At 39.1% G+C, this 15144-nt stretch overlaps 2 protein-coding genes across 2 annotated transcripts in view; one reads left to right on the forward strand and one right to left on the reverse strand.

The window, feature by feature from the left end:
- LOC143377223 (mitochondrial inner membrane protease ATP23 homolog) overlaps positions 1-15144 on the reverse strand; it is a 200707-nt gene that overhangs the window by 111720 nt on the left and 73843 nt on the right. The gene's annotated exons all lie outside the window — the stretch shown is intronic.
- LOC143377044 (uncharacterized) lies at positions 4786-8149 on the forward strand. The gene is made up of 3 exons (XM_076827958.1): positions 4786-4863; positions 4937-5177; positions 8047-8149. The coding sequence occupies exons 2-3, from the start codon at positions 4939-4941 to the stop codon at positions 8147-8149; spliced, it is 342 nt and encodes a 113-aa protein (XP_076684073.1). The 5' UTR covers positions 4786-4863; positions 4937-4938.

Here is a 15144-nt window from a genome sequence, read left to right on the forward strand (position 1 = left end):
GTAATAGGAGCCGTACTTTTCTGATATTGCAGCAAATGTCGCCGTACAAGATTCTAGCGTTGTATGATAAATCATCTATTCCAGCAGTAACTGAAAAACGTGTTATTGCCAAAATACATGCTTATCACAAAAAATACATTTCCATGAGAAATGACAATAGAAAGTATAATGAAAGTTTGAACATACGGATCAAGATTGATACATTTAAAAAACACGCATGCAAGCTTTTCGATGTTGCTTGTTACAAATGTGCAGACTTTGCACATTGCTTTTGCCTTAAATTGCAAAAGGTCCCATTAAAAGAACGAAATTTTCTCTCTGATCAAAGAGAAGTTAGACAGATGGTTATTGGTTCTCCTGATCTTATTGAGACAGAAAAACTAAAAAAGCGGGCTGAGCGAAGACAGGCAGGTGCCCTCAAACGTTCATATCACCGTGAAGCCACTACTTCAGGCGTTGCATCTTCCCTTGCTCAATCTCTGAAGTCCACAGAAGTGACTGATTCTGATTCTGATGACAACTTTCGACCTAATACACTCTTAGCTTTTAGTTCTCAAATGCAAGCGAAGCTCACAAAAACAGCTCTTGCTGCAGATAGGTTTGGAGTTTCACACAGAGCTGCATCCGCTATTACCTCAAGTATTGCCCAAGACATTGGCTTAGTTTCTAAGAGTGACAGTTCGCTTGTTACAGACGAGAGCAAAATAGCCACAGAACGATTAATGGTTCGTTCTGAACTGCAGATCGGAGCACAGTTAGAGAGTATTATGCAAGTCAAGGACCATACTTTGACGGTCGACATGACCAGACGTCGTTCCAAGAGAAACCAAATAATAAATATTATCGCAAAACTATTGTCGAAGGCCATTATTGTTTAATAAAGGAACCGGGTGCAAAGTATATTGGACACGTTACACCGAAATCTGGTGGTGCCACTGACGTTGCAAATGCTACATTCGAGCACGTCTGCACAAAGGTTCCAAACGGCCTTAGTGAATTACTGTTTCTACGTTCAGATGGAACTGCTGTAAACACTGGGGTCAATGGCGGAGTATTTCGGAGGTTTGAATTGATGTACGTTTAAGCTTTGCAATGGGTATTTTGCTTATTACACTTCAATGAATTTCCTTTCAGACACTTATTTCAGAAAGTTGATGGTTGTACGACCGGGCCTAGCTCATACTCTGGTCCTGTTGGAAAATACTGCCTGGTTGTGAGAAACGTGCATTGGTTTCGTTTAAAAAAAATAATAACACCTGTGACTTGCCGATTGTTGATCTGGACACGCTGAGCAAGGATCAGCAATACCTTTTTCTTTGTGTCCAGACTTTAAAGTCAGGCATATGCACTCCTGATTTCGCAAATCGTGACCCTGGAACACTTAATATGTCTCGCTGGCTTACAACAGCCAATCGAATTCTAAGGTTATATACAGGGTGTACCACTAAGGAGTGGACAGCGCGATATCTCTTAAAGTATTGTCGATAAAAATATAAAAAAATAGGGAATTGCATGGTTCGAGGGGGCCCATTTATTAGCGCGAACGAATTTTGTTTCCGATTATTATTTTAAAAGATACGATGGTCAAGTTCGGTTTTTCAAATGGAACTATTTTTTTTGAAGACCTGAGTTGATAGTGCGTTCCAAGACAAATTCAATAAGCTTTAATGTATACACTTTATTTCCACTGGTTTTTAAGATATTGCGCTTGCAAATTTACTGATTTTCACTGCAAGAAACCCCTCTGGAATGGGAAAAACCGGGGGCGGTCTTACTGGCGCCACGGGTGGCACTGCCTGTTGAAATGGATACTTACCTGCCAAAGGTCTACGCCAGAAATGGCAGGCCCAAAGGCTGGACAATTCTTTTCCGTCAGAAATGCTACTTAGGTAGGTACATCTGCGGTATCGAGAAGCGCATCGTTACTTTTATTTCGCACTTGCTTCTACGCTCGGATGGCCGGTTCTTTTGGGAGGGATGCAAATCCGATTAGTTCTGATACAATCTGCTCCCTATGGTTGAAATTTAGTCTAGCAACTTTCACTCCTCCTAACCTAACCAATCCAACTTGCATCCCTCCCAAAAGAACCGGCCATCCGAGCGTAGAAGCAAGTGCGAAATAAAAGTAACGATGCGCTTCTCGATACCGCAGATGTACCTACCTAAGTAGCATTTCTGACGGAAAAGAATTGTACAGCCTTTGGGCCTGCCATTTCTTTAAGGATGGCGCGAAACACATTTTCTCTTTCATAACGTCGACGAGATACTTCACCACCAAATATTTGGCGGTCGTAGATCGTGTTATTTCAAGAAATGCGTTCTTTGCTGCTCCAGAGAATCTGCTACTTTCTATGCTGGCAGATAAAAGAGCAGATATTCGTAAAGCTGCCGTCAGAAAAATTATAGAGGCCAAAGCCAATGCAGTTGATTTTAGCGCTATACGCTCGTTCTGTGTGCCTCCATTGAATTTTTAGGCTAAGAATTATGTCCACATGATAGACTGGTCTTCTTGCAAGGTCTTCACACCTCCTATTCTATCTCATGTAACTTCTGATAAGTTGCAGAGCTCACTAGCGAGTCCTATACCAATTGAGTGGAACTATTATAAGTTCCCATCTCACACTCAGGCAGTAGAGCTAACTGTCCAGCTTGTCATGGAGGCATCTGCAAAGGTATGCAAAGAAGGTGCAAGAGATAGCTATATTCGAGCCACACTGGAGGCAAGAGCTGAACTCCCAGTATTCAATAAAAAGGCAGATTTCATAAAAATACTTAAGACATAATTTTTTAGTTCTTCATGGATGATTGGTTGGGTAATGGGTAGGGGGTAGTACTCGAGCAGCAACCAACTTCACGTGGTGAGTTCTGAGTCGCTTTCTAGCAACACTAAATGGAACAGAAGCGGACAAAGAGTTGCAAAAAAAAAACACTGAATACATTCTCAGCCGTGAGTAGGAAAATTTTTCCCTTTTTTTCTCTATAAATTTTCCTTAACCTCAACCTTTCCTACATTCTTGAAGGCCAGCACGAAATGAGATGCATATTTTGCGGCAGTTTGTACTTATGAATCGTTTTGACACAAATATCTTTTTGAAATAAGTTGCTTCTAGAAAGTTTGGTATTTCTCAATTATTTCGGTAAAGTTTTGATATTCTGAGCCTCTGGACAGAACAGAAGATATTAACTGATTAAGTTCAACTCTTACAAATGTTTTAGTAATGTTGACCCACAACTTTTCCGCACTAGGCTCAATCGTAACAACCACTTTTGGTTTTTTCAATACACCCTAATGCTCAGTACACTTCGGATAGCTGGCCATTCAATGTGAAAATAATAAAGTAAAGCAATAAATAGCAAATGCGAACGTGAAAGGGTGCTTTTTTACTTTTGAAAGTATAAACATGCCATGCAAGATGTGTATAATAAACCACATGAACGACACTTAATACAAATTCAAACATATTGATTTATTTATTAAAAAGTGATATAGAAATTAAACACATAATTTAATTTTTCACGTAGAAGAATAGAATGAATATTTCTACTCTGTTCTATTTATTCCAACCAGCCTAATTTTTGGGAAGGACCTGAAGCATTCGAAGAGTACATACATATATCGAACTTGACACGACTTTGTTTTTCAACTACCTGTCTTGCCTCTTTTAACTATTTGACATGTTCAACGGCAAGGGCGACAGCAAGTTACAGTGATGTAAGTGATAGGGATGCACCACTACAGTGGTTCGCGCTATGTCGGTTTGTCATCGTTTCAATAGGACGGTTAAAGACCGACATCAACTCGAACTAGCCTGACCATCGCAGCCAGGCTATACATTTTCTTAGGTATACATGTCGGGGATCCCGACTCCCGCAGTCCCTTCCTTGATGTCACATGGCACTCAAACTGTCGGTCTGCACTATTCTAAACGCTATCTGTCCTTCAACATTTTCAGTGCTGGGGGCCCGATATGTATATACTTGAAACGAAAGCAGTGCGCGTTTCAAATTTCACTTTCCACATTTCTCATCTTACCTGAATGAAAATAATTTGAATTGGTTGGTGAGGTCCTCCCAATGAACATGAGTGCAAACACGATATAAATCAGTCTGTTTTAAGGATTATTATCCGAAAAGTAGTCCATTTCTGCACTCCTTTTCCAATGGTGTAGTACGTTCGAATTATGGTTTAAGATCAAAGTTTATGGATCCGTATTTCGATTATGTTTTACCTAATTATGCAGGGCAACTCGCGTAAGTTTTAATACAATAACATGTTGTGTGCGGATAACATGTACGGTAACGTCATGTCAATAAATGTGGAAAGGGAAGAAGAATTTTTCAGGTATCGAATTTTCCATTGCATACGCATTCAGTACGAACGTGTTCATGAGTGTGTGCAGTCGTTACAAATTTGCAGCGTTTTTCACCATTCTGCAGCTGTTTTTTGTATTTAACAAGGTAAGTTGTATTTTTTTTTTGTCGTATTCTACTTCCTATCAATATTTTTATTTAATTTCTATATTAAATATTTTGGAATATACAGTTTTGAGGAGTAAACATTGTGAAAAAAAGTTTAAAATGACGGAATTTTCGAGTGTTCCGTGTGTATTGAACGATTTTACGACTACTTGCGCGGGATGTTCAACGTAATCTCTTATTCGTTCTAAATCATTTATTCCTTTTATATTTCGTACACTTTCTTCATCTATTGTTTCGTCCATTTTCATTACTATTAAGAAATGATGAACTGGTTGTCTAAAATATTCTAAAAAAATCATATTTTATTATTTTTCAGCCACAATACTTTGTCTGGAAAAGACAAATCTTTGAAGAAAAAGCGAAAAGTATTCGCCCTTACCGAAGGTAATTGTTATTTAAAATTATTTTTCAGTCATCTATTTTTATGAACATATTTTTATAATATTTTGTTTTACAGTCATGTCGAAAAGGAAATCGAATGAATGCATCGATACTCCTTCATCCCCAAAAGCCCCTCATCCGTCGACATCTGGGTTCAGAAGATGTACAAGGAATTCTACGAATGTTGAACCGGAGGAAGCGGTTGAAGACTATTTGTTGGACAGTGGGAGTGAGGAAGATTTTGAGTTGGATTGCGGCTTTTCCACGACGGATTCATCAGAGGAGGAAAGTGAAGAAAGCGACGAAGAGTCAACTTTGTCTGAACCTACCTCGCGGTTTACTGTAACCAGATACATGGAGCTCCATTCGGCCCATTTCCTCAAGCATACTGTTTACGGAAAATCCCAGACTTATAACTTCAATGGCGTCCAAAGAACCAATAGATATATATTTTTTTTACTGGCCAATGACCAGTTATTTGATACAGTTTTACGCGAAACGAATTTTCAAGGGCGTAAATTATCACGGTCCGCAACTTGCCTCAAATCGCGATTAAAAAACTTTAAAGAGGTAAAAAGGGAGAAGCTTGAGGTTTTTCTAGGGCTAATATTTTTAGCGGGTAATATTCATGTTACCTGTTTGCCCATTTTTGAAGAAAAACACGATTTATATCAACTCCCCGCCTTTGCTAACGCAATGTCAAGAGACAGATTTCAAAATATACTAGCAACTTTACACTTTTCTCGAAATCCGCAAAGGAGACAACCCAAACCGTCTGATCCCTTGTACAAAATTCGACCACTTCTCGATCATTTCAGCAATACAATGCGGAAAATATATTATCCGGAAATAAAATTATGTTTAGATGAATCCGTGCTATTATGACGGGGCCAATTATACTTTCGTCAGTATATTAAAAGTAAATCGCATAAGTATGGAATAGTTTTATATGCTGCCTGAGCGCAACGGAATTGTCCTTCGTAATATAACTTATTGTGGCTCACGAGCTCCTAATGTTGGAGGTGTTGGGCATACCGAAAAAGTTGTAAGAATGCTACTAACAAATTTTTTGAGAAAGGGGCATTCGGTTTTGACAATTTTTATTCGAGTGTAGCATTAGTTAGGGAATTGTTATATGACAAAACTTATGCAACCGGCACTTTCAGGGCGAATAGGAAAGGTAATCCCCTCGCTGTTACACAAAACAAAACTGCAAAAAGGTGAAGTAGAAGCACGCTACACTCCTGATGGTATATGCGTGCTGAAATGGCATGATAAGCGGGATGTAATAATGAATTTGTCGGAATACACACCAAACCTCGAGAAACTAAAAACGAGATCTGGTAGAGATGTACAAAATCCAGAAATGGTAAATAAATATAATAATTGCATGTGCGGAATTGACCACAGCGATCAATTTTTAGCGTGTTATCCGTGCGAAAGAAAAATAATTTTATCACTTTATACAAAAATCTATTTCCGCCATCTGGGACGGTCAACTATTTTTGGTGCCGCACGCAACGTGTTAATTTAATATATCGAGAATTCCGCACACGGTCAGTTTTAATCGCTCTGGTTTCGAGTTTTATGCATCCCAGGGGCTTTTAAACCTGTATTGACACTGATTCGCACTTATCCCTCAGTGTCTAAAGTGGGGGTAAAACCAATTATTTCCGTAATCTACATTAAAAAAAACAAGCAACCTTTGTCTGAAATATTTTTTTTCCGAGCCATTCCAAACCATTTCTCGATGTCTAGATGCTAGAAGACAGACAAAAGGTCGGAGGCGAAAATGGTCCCAAAATATTGTTTACATCAGTTGGGTTTTCCCCAACGACTTATCCGCTCACCATCTACCCAGATCATTGTTGCCGCGCATACGGTATAGATATACGCACTGTGCCAGGCCTCACTATTTAGGTAGATACTACCAGAGATGGGCATTATCTAAATAAAAAGTGATAGAAATAATTTTTCAAATAAAGAGACTTCATCTTTTTCCGTTATTCGAAGATCGAATAAGATGATTTATCTTTATTCAAAGCCTCTATCTTTATTCAAAATATTCTCTGACGGCAAAAGATACTTTGTTTATTCAAAGGCCTTTCACCTTGGGTTTTGATTAACGGTTCAACTTTCATTGTATCTTTATACTAGAAGCTCGAACAACCGGCGACAGCTTTTGCGGCCAAACATGCGCGCGGTCACCGTTGTTCGGCCAAATGTCAACGATTCTACAGAATCTGAATTTGTTTATTTTTCATCGTATCAATATGAAAGTGACAACAATTGATTCCTGGCATTCTCCCGATTAAATGGACAGAAAATAATTTAAATTCCTGTCGAATAACCAGCTTCATCTTCGGCGCTTTGAATAAAGATAAATCATCTTATTCGATTTTCGAATAACGGATAAACGTAAAGTACCGTTTATCTCGATATTATCTAGATATTATCTTTGCCCATCTCTGGATTCTACCAAGCGGCAGGGTACTGGTAGGGCCCATGCGGCCCATGCCTCTACGTGTTACTCTGCACAATCAAATCATTGCGAAATCTTTAACAATTTTTCCTGATCAAACGGTCCGTTTGCTTCTTTCAAACTTTTTCCCTTCTCAACGAAAGAATACGTTGATGTAAAAGAAAATTAACATTAATTTTCGATGTTATAAACTATATCGCGGACACATTTTTTACAAATGTGCACCGATCCAGAGGTGTTGATTCACCCCCTACAGCCACAGCCAATAATTGTTTTACATATATCTCATATTACAAATAGTGGAGCACATCAGTAATGTTACATACATATGTACCTATGTATACAATGATCCACCCTATGTGGACCACATAATATCTCCTTCAATTGTTACATTAGTAAAAAGGTTTCATAAATAATTTTCAAGAGCGAGTACATTACAAGGAAACTTTCTTTCGATATCATTTTCTTTCGAAGTTTTCAACGATACCAATATTATTTTACATGTAAATTCTTTTTATTTTGTACGTTGTAGTTGACATTATCATGCAATATATAACAGTGAGACCTTAAAATAATCGAAAACTTCAGAATTTAAACGCAAAGGAGATACACCAGAAGATTAATTTATTATATTACTAATTTTTAATTAGTCGTTATTAGAAATATTCAAAATGATAAATAAAAGTATGTCTCTGTGTATACAGGGTGTTTGGGAATGCATTAATTCTCAATGCCGCCACACTCACTCTCGAAGCAGCACCTCACGAACTCGTGACTGATCCACCACTCAGCGACGCGAATCGATAAGCGATCCGCCAATCAGAGACGATCGATCAACCAATCAGCGCGCCTTATCGATGCTCCAGAGGAATCGATGCGACGCGCGAACGGAAATTCTGCCATCTTACTTCACTCTGGTTTTGCTCGTGAACTGTTACGCTCGCGTTCACGTTTTCACTGTAACTATCAAAGTTAATCTTTAATAATCACTATCAAAGAGCTTTTGTTAGTGTGAATTTTCTGGTGCTCATTGAGACTCAAGGAGTGTTTTAATAAAGTGACTTGATATTTTCTCAAATACTGTTTCGTATGCACTTTTTCACCGTCGGTCCTAACCTCAATTGCAAGCGGCGTGCTCACCGCTGTAAATTCAAAGACAGGGTAATCCGGTAGGTTGGTGCCCAATTTTATACAGTGTATTTAGGAAATCAAAAAGTTGAGAAAAGTTCATATTGTTACGTATTTCTGCGGTGAAACTGAAACGCGAACGCGGGTTGGTCCCCTTGGAGCGCTGAACCGCTCTGCTCGTTGGAATGCGGGTGTTTCAAAATAAAACAAGCTGCACAGAAATTTTTGGGTTAGACTCGATCATGTATTTTGTACTGGTCAATAAGCTGGTTAGTGACAGACTGATTGTAACGTTAAGGAAACGGTTCCGAGCTCGTCGACGAAGTCGACGCCGAGATCCTCCTGGTCCTCCCATAGATCCTTGTTCTCCAATCAGAACGATGACATCCCTCAAGCTTCATCAGTGGGTTGTCCGCTAGCCGTCTCTCCGTCCTTGCCCCTTCCTTCGCGCTTCCCTCCACTCTGGGCTGGTGGTCAAGGCACGCTTTCCGAGTACATAGTTTACATAGGCTACATATATTACATTCATGCCTAAAAGGTAGGTAAGCGCAACCCTCAGGGTCAAGAAGATGTCGCCCGAACAAAGTTTATGACTTTATGACTCGGCCTTTCTCGACCAGAGTTTTTACCCTTACAGGACACCGACAATTATCGAAAGCGAAGACAGAATTTTAAGTGGTTTTACGAGACGAGCCGCTGCCCGCTCGACGAAATTTGGCACGCAGATATGGAAGGAAAACTTAAACTATTTATAATCCTCGCCTGGCCTAACTGTAGTTTTGAAAGCTATTGAATGCAATCCCAGGATCTCGCACACCTTCTGAGTTCAAGCATCAGCTACCAGCATTGTAAGGTCACGTTCAAAAACTAGCACGGAAAAACCCTCGAGAAACACAACGCGCTCTACGTATTTATGAGTCCTGACAATAAACTCTTCCTCGTCCTCCGTTTCAAATCTCGCTCCTGCGTACATATCGATTACATGCAAATTCTCAGCCACGTTCAAGCGATAGCGTAACAATATAAATCCATGTCCCCAAATAATTTATTATGGAATTATAAGATAGCAAAGATTCGTCACATCGTAAATAGGAGTATTTGTATAATAAAACAGGAGAAAAATATTTGGTGCTTTTTGCGATGTACATAAAACATTTATTAAAAAGTTTATTAAAAAATTATGCTGCCAAGAAAACTTTAATAAAATTGTTATGTTCTATACCGCGATGTCGACTCTCTGAGACTCGTCGAAGGCTCTCGAAGGCGGAAGCTCACACATCTCTCGCACATCCGCCTATGCTCTTACTGCCCTCTCGGCCCGGCTATTTACAATGTACGCGCGGGCTTTTCGAACGCTAGCACACAACAAAAATATATTTTATTCCTCGGTTGACACAGAAATATTACTGCTATATTACTGCAATATTGCAACGTAATATTATCCAGTTTGAATAATTTAGTTTTATTACTGTAATATTACTGTATTTGCCCCATTCTCTTCTGGTAAATTGCTTAACCGTTTTCGTAGAGTATACAAGAAAATTATCAAAAATTACTAAACTGAAAAATTTCAACATTTTGGCTCACTACGTTTGAAGTAATAACAAACAAGATAGCGGAAGAGGGCGGACAGTTTTAACATGATATTTAACTGAGATTGGTCTAAGGTTTACGTCACTAAAAAAAGAAATTACCCGGCAAGGCCCGATACATAGACAAAAACATTCTTATCTGCTAAAATTAGATAAATCAAAAATCTATTTAGACCTTGTTTAAACATTTGTAAAATACATTTGCATATGCAGCAAATTGATAAAATGATGTTTTAAAATAAAGTACATCCCTTCATATTTCATATTCAAAATGTTTTTTTTTTTTTTTGCTTATCTAAACCGCACAAAACACGATAGCAAGAATAACAAATATCACGAACGAAAGCGCCGAGAACAAAGACTTGCAATTCAGACAATGACTAGTGTCTGACTGACTCTCCAGGCGGGCACAAAAGAGGGAGAAATTTTTATGGCTGCCGTTTGACGGACCGGTTATCAAGCTTTAAAAAAAAATGGATTTGGTGAAGTTTTTGACTAACTTACTGATTTGGACTTTTGTCCAGTTTTTTAATACAAATACTCCTATGTACGTTGTAAGTGAAGTTGTACAATGCTTCTCCGTTGCATTGGTCTGTAGAGTTACTGATTGATAAACAAATGGAGAAATGTTTATGTCGATATGAACTTCGTTCAAGTATTTGACATCTTGAATATTCTGTATTAATTTAGCAATTGCATCAGGACACCCTGTATCTAAATTCTCACCGTTATTATAACTTTCATTCCTACCGCTTGTAGTGTTGCACTCTTATTTCATGCTTAGCCGTTAATGTTGGATGTGACACGCAAAATGGTAATGGAGCTCATCAACCCCAAAAACCGAGGCACACGAAAGAGCTCTGGGTGAAAGGTCTATTCTATACCTCGTTTGTGATTCTATGCTTCGTCGATGGTGATCCTGTAGGGTCTATCTTATACCCTGTCTCTGGTTATAGTACAAAAACCTAGAGTGGTCGGTACTGCAGGACTCTACCCTACTTTATATCATACAAGGAATTTTATTTCACTCCATTCAAACTTCAAACTGAATAAACGCACGGCCGGACGCAGTCAAATAGTCTCTAGAATAATAGTTACTGAGCCTATTTAGATGGTACAGTGACGGCGGTATTTAAGTTTGACGCTAGAGTTTCTACAAACCCTCAGCTTCGTTTATTTACATCATGTACATATGTATTCGGTCGTTGTGATCGACTGTTGCGGTTTTCATTTGTCCTTAGCATTTCGTCAGTTGACCATAAAGTGCTGAGGTGAAAAGATCTATTAAGCTGCCGTATATTTAAGTTTAAAGAATAGTTGATCAATTTTTGTGGGTCGGAAAGTAAGTTGATACTAAGAAAATTTGTTTTTCACGTAGAAAATTGCTTTTGTGATTAAACTGCAAAGATTTCTGGAATATTTAGATATCACTAAAATGTCTTTTAAATATATGTAAAGTAAAGAACCACACTCATATAGTAGTGTGTCGTTTTCTTAGTGACATATTTTGAATTTACCGCGTTACCGACGGAATTCAATAGGTGTCATGACTGTCTTTATGAGACGGGAGAGAATAAGAAGTTAGAGGTAGTTAAAACGATCAAGGCAGAGAACTGTAAAATAACTGCCTGTAAAGAGTTTATAGCCCCTGAATTAAAGGCTTTAAATGTTGTCTTTTTTTTTTGTCTTTACAGGTGAGAAACTCGTTTCTTCACAGATACTTAGTCTTGTAAACTAGTGTACAAAATTGTGTCAGGAATTATGAATGTTGTACATACACGTGGTTTGTAAATAAAATTTTTGTCTTTGCAGAAAAACGCAATTTCTTCTTTACTTCAAACATAGGAGTGTGTTGTCATTATATATATATTTGTATTACAAATTGTACATTTACTTCAGTATGCCAAAGACTAGACTAATGCTCTGCTACGGAGCGAGTTGAAATTTATAAAAGAAGAAAGCAGGGTAAATCATTGCAACAAATTGCCGCGGAGTTTGGAATATCCAAGGAAGGTGTGCGCAAAATATGTATTAAATTAAACAGAACAGGAAAAGCAGAGAATTCGATCAGGACTGAAAGGAAAAGGATGACATCTGCCGGCAAGATCGGCAAATAGTTAAGGAGGCGAAGAAAAACCCCTTCATCTCTGCAAAGGGAATAAAAGAGACTCTGCAATTACCAATGGGTATTACACAAAGTCTTTACGAAGCAGAATTAAATGGGTGCATTTCCCGGAAAAAGCCATTCATTTCAAAGTTGAATGCGGCGAAACGTCGACAGTTCGCAAGACTACATTATAAAAAGCCAATTTCATTTTAGTAAACAATAATTTGGAACGACGAATCCAAGTTTGAGTTAAAATCAAATAGAAAGCGAAAGTATGTGTGGAGAAAAGAGGGCCAAGTCTTCAAACCAAACTTAGTGACTCCTAACGTTAAACACGGCGGTGGCTCCATAATGGTTTAAGGCTGTTTTAATAATGAACCAGTGGGAAATTGAACTGTTATCGAGGGCATACAAACTGGTGTAAGGTATGTCGAAATATTGCGGTAAAAGTTATTACCCACCATCCAAATTATTGGGACTAAATAAGGAATGTATATTTCAACAAGACAACGACCCATAGCATACATCTAAAGTCGCAAAACAATTTTTACAGAACCAAAACAATCCTTTATTAACTTAACTTAGACTTAAACCCTGTAGAACATTTGTGGGAAGAATTAAACCGTCTTATACCGCAAAGGTCATAAAAGCCAAAGGCTACAAAACCTGATACTAGTTATGTATTTAAATTAGATAAAATGTGCATACTTGTAAGTGACAACTTAATTTCCGACCCAAGTAAATTACAACATGTCTTTTGTTTATATTATTATAGTGATACAAAATTAAATCATTTATGTTATCGTGTTTGTTAAGAAGTAGGAAATATTGATAATGCGTTATAATTATAATAGTATTGGAATACACTTATCAATACAAACTATGCAGAGACGGACAATAGTACATGACATTCACGCCTAGATGGTAACGCAACAAGTGAAGTCACAAGACGCGCGCGTGCGCCGCGCAGGCATAAGCCGAAGGGCCCCGACAGCCCACACGAACAGACGCACAGAACCGGAGACACCCGAAGTTGTCCCTAAGGAAACGCGTCCATACGCGCCGCATCGCAAAGATCGGTCACTCGCCAATAGGAAATATGTTTATAGTAAAAAAAAACTTTAAACTTATCAGTAATAGAATTATTTCCTTTTTATGTATTAAAATTGACATCAACTTAAATACTAACGCGACTGTATGTGATTTTCGACAAGATGGGCACTAAACGATACGCTTGTTTGAGATTTTGATATCGGTTGAGCGGGAACGTGGTTTGAGGTTGAGGTCAGGGTCCCGTGAAAATTACTGCGAGTGCCGTGAGATGAACCTTCGTGAGTTTATTAAAACAGAGTTGAGTACAGAGGATTGAGTCGACGTTGAGGCAGAATTCTCTTAACTCTTGCCTCTAACCGATTGGAGATTGATCTCCACGTGTGGTGTACTACGCGGCAACCATATGGTCATAGTAATACGCGGGCTTATTCACTTTACAATGAACTCTGAGAGTGAGCAACACATAGACTGCACCTGAGAGTGAACAATGAGATTCTGTAACACTAGATGCACGTGAGTACATGAGTTTTTATCTGAGACACAAACGACTAAATAGAACACATGCTATTCTGTGTGCTGTGAAAACGAGATTGATTCGTGAGATGGACGCGAGTTTCCGTCCGCGTGTCGTATCGATTCCTCCGGAGCATCGATGAGGCGCGCTGATTGGCGGACCGATCGTCGCTGATTGGTGGATCGATCGTCGATCCGCGCATGAGGTGCTCACAGTGCTGCGGTGAGAGTGAGGGTGGTGGCGTTGGGAACTAATGCATTCCCAAATAACGCTAAACACCATTACGAGCATCTACCGGTAAAAAAATCGATTTTTTGGCATATTCTCATTCAACAACACCTAAAAAATGTCCAGTTAAAATTTTGGATTGAAATTCCTAACGGTTCAGATTTTATAGGCAGTTAAACGATCCAAGGTCGGAGCGCAAGTAGCATTGCTACTACGGTGGCTGGGCGGCTCAGCATGTTGCTATTTACGCACGCACGCACAAGCCCCGCGCCAATGAGCAAGTGGCAGGAAGTAAATATCCTCTATCCCCCCATTTTTTCTACCACTGGCATGCGATCACGAAAGAGACACAGAACCGATATGTGTGCAAATGCACTTGTCTAACCAATGCGTTTGGTGTCAGTCTTCGTTTAACTTTTCAAAGCGAGCATAACGAAATGCCTCTCGATAGAAAAATAGGTCACGATCGTCGTGCTGAGAATGAGCGACCATCGCGTTCGTTGGAAAGAAAATTTACTGGTAATCAGTTTGCGGCGGAAAATGAAACGGCGAGTACGAGTACGTCCGCGGAGAATCTCGCAAAAAAAGGAAGTTATCTGTACCGTTAGACCCAACGCTTGACTTTTGTTTGCTGTCGTTCTTGGCGATATGTTTGCCTTTACCAATATTAGTGAAGTGCAAAAGCATCTTAATTTTCACGATGAAATTTTATATGAATTTGACACAGGAGAGGGCGGGCAAGTATCGTGGCAATTTAATTGATTTTGCGCACCACGTTTGACACCGGTTTATATTCAACCACCCGATCGTGCAGAATAGGACAGTATGCTGTAGTATTTGCAGGCACTTTCTCTTTACAATCGAATTCTATGCGCACGTCCACGGTGCTACTCTTCATCGACTCGTTTTGTCGCGAGCAATCAACCACCACGAGGGGACCAAATTGGAAAAATTAGGCCACGGTGAATATTGCCTCGTTGCAACTATGTCCGTATCTAGAGACGCGGTAGCGTCTCGACGCCAAGTACATGTTCGACACCCTGTATATATATGTCGACTGTCGCTGCCGTGTATCTTTACTCGTTGCCTGGCTTTTCCAACCTAACCTGAAACTTATTTCATTAATATCTCATCACGCCTGCAATATTTTCTAAATTTAAAGGCATTTTTCTTATGTAAA

Source organism: Andrena cerasifolii, chromosome 15 (genome assembly GCF_050908995.1).
Source record: "Andrena cerasifolii isolate SP2316 chromosome 15, iyAndCera1_principal, whole genome shotgun sequence".
NCBI lineage: Eukaryota > Metazoa > Arthropoda > Insecta > Hymenoptera > Andrenidae > Andrena > Andrena cerasifolii.

Excerpts from the sequence above, each read along its gene's own strand:
- LOC143377044 (XM_076827958.1), top strand. The coding sequence starts at position 4,939 with ATGTCGAAAAGGAAATCGAATGAATGCATCGATACTCCTTCATCCCCA. Across the intron at positions 5,178-8,046 it reads AGCGACGAAGAGTCAACTTT|GGTGTTTGGGAATGCATTAA; the intron begins GTCTGAACCTAC and ends CTGTGTATACAG.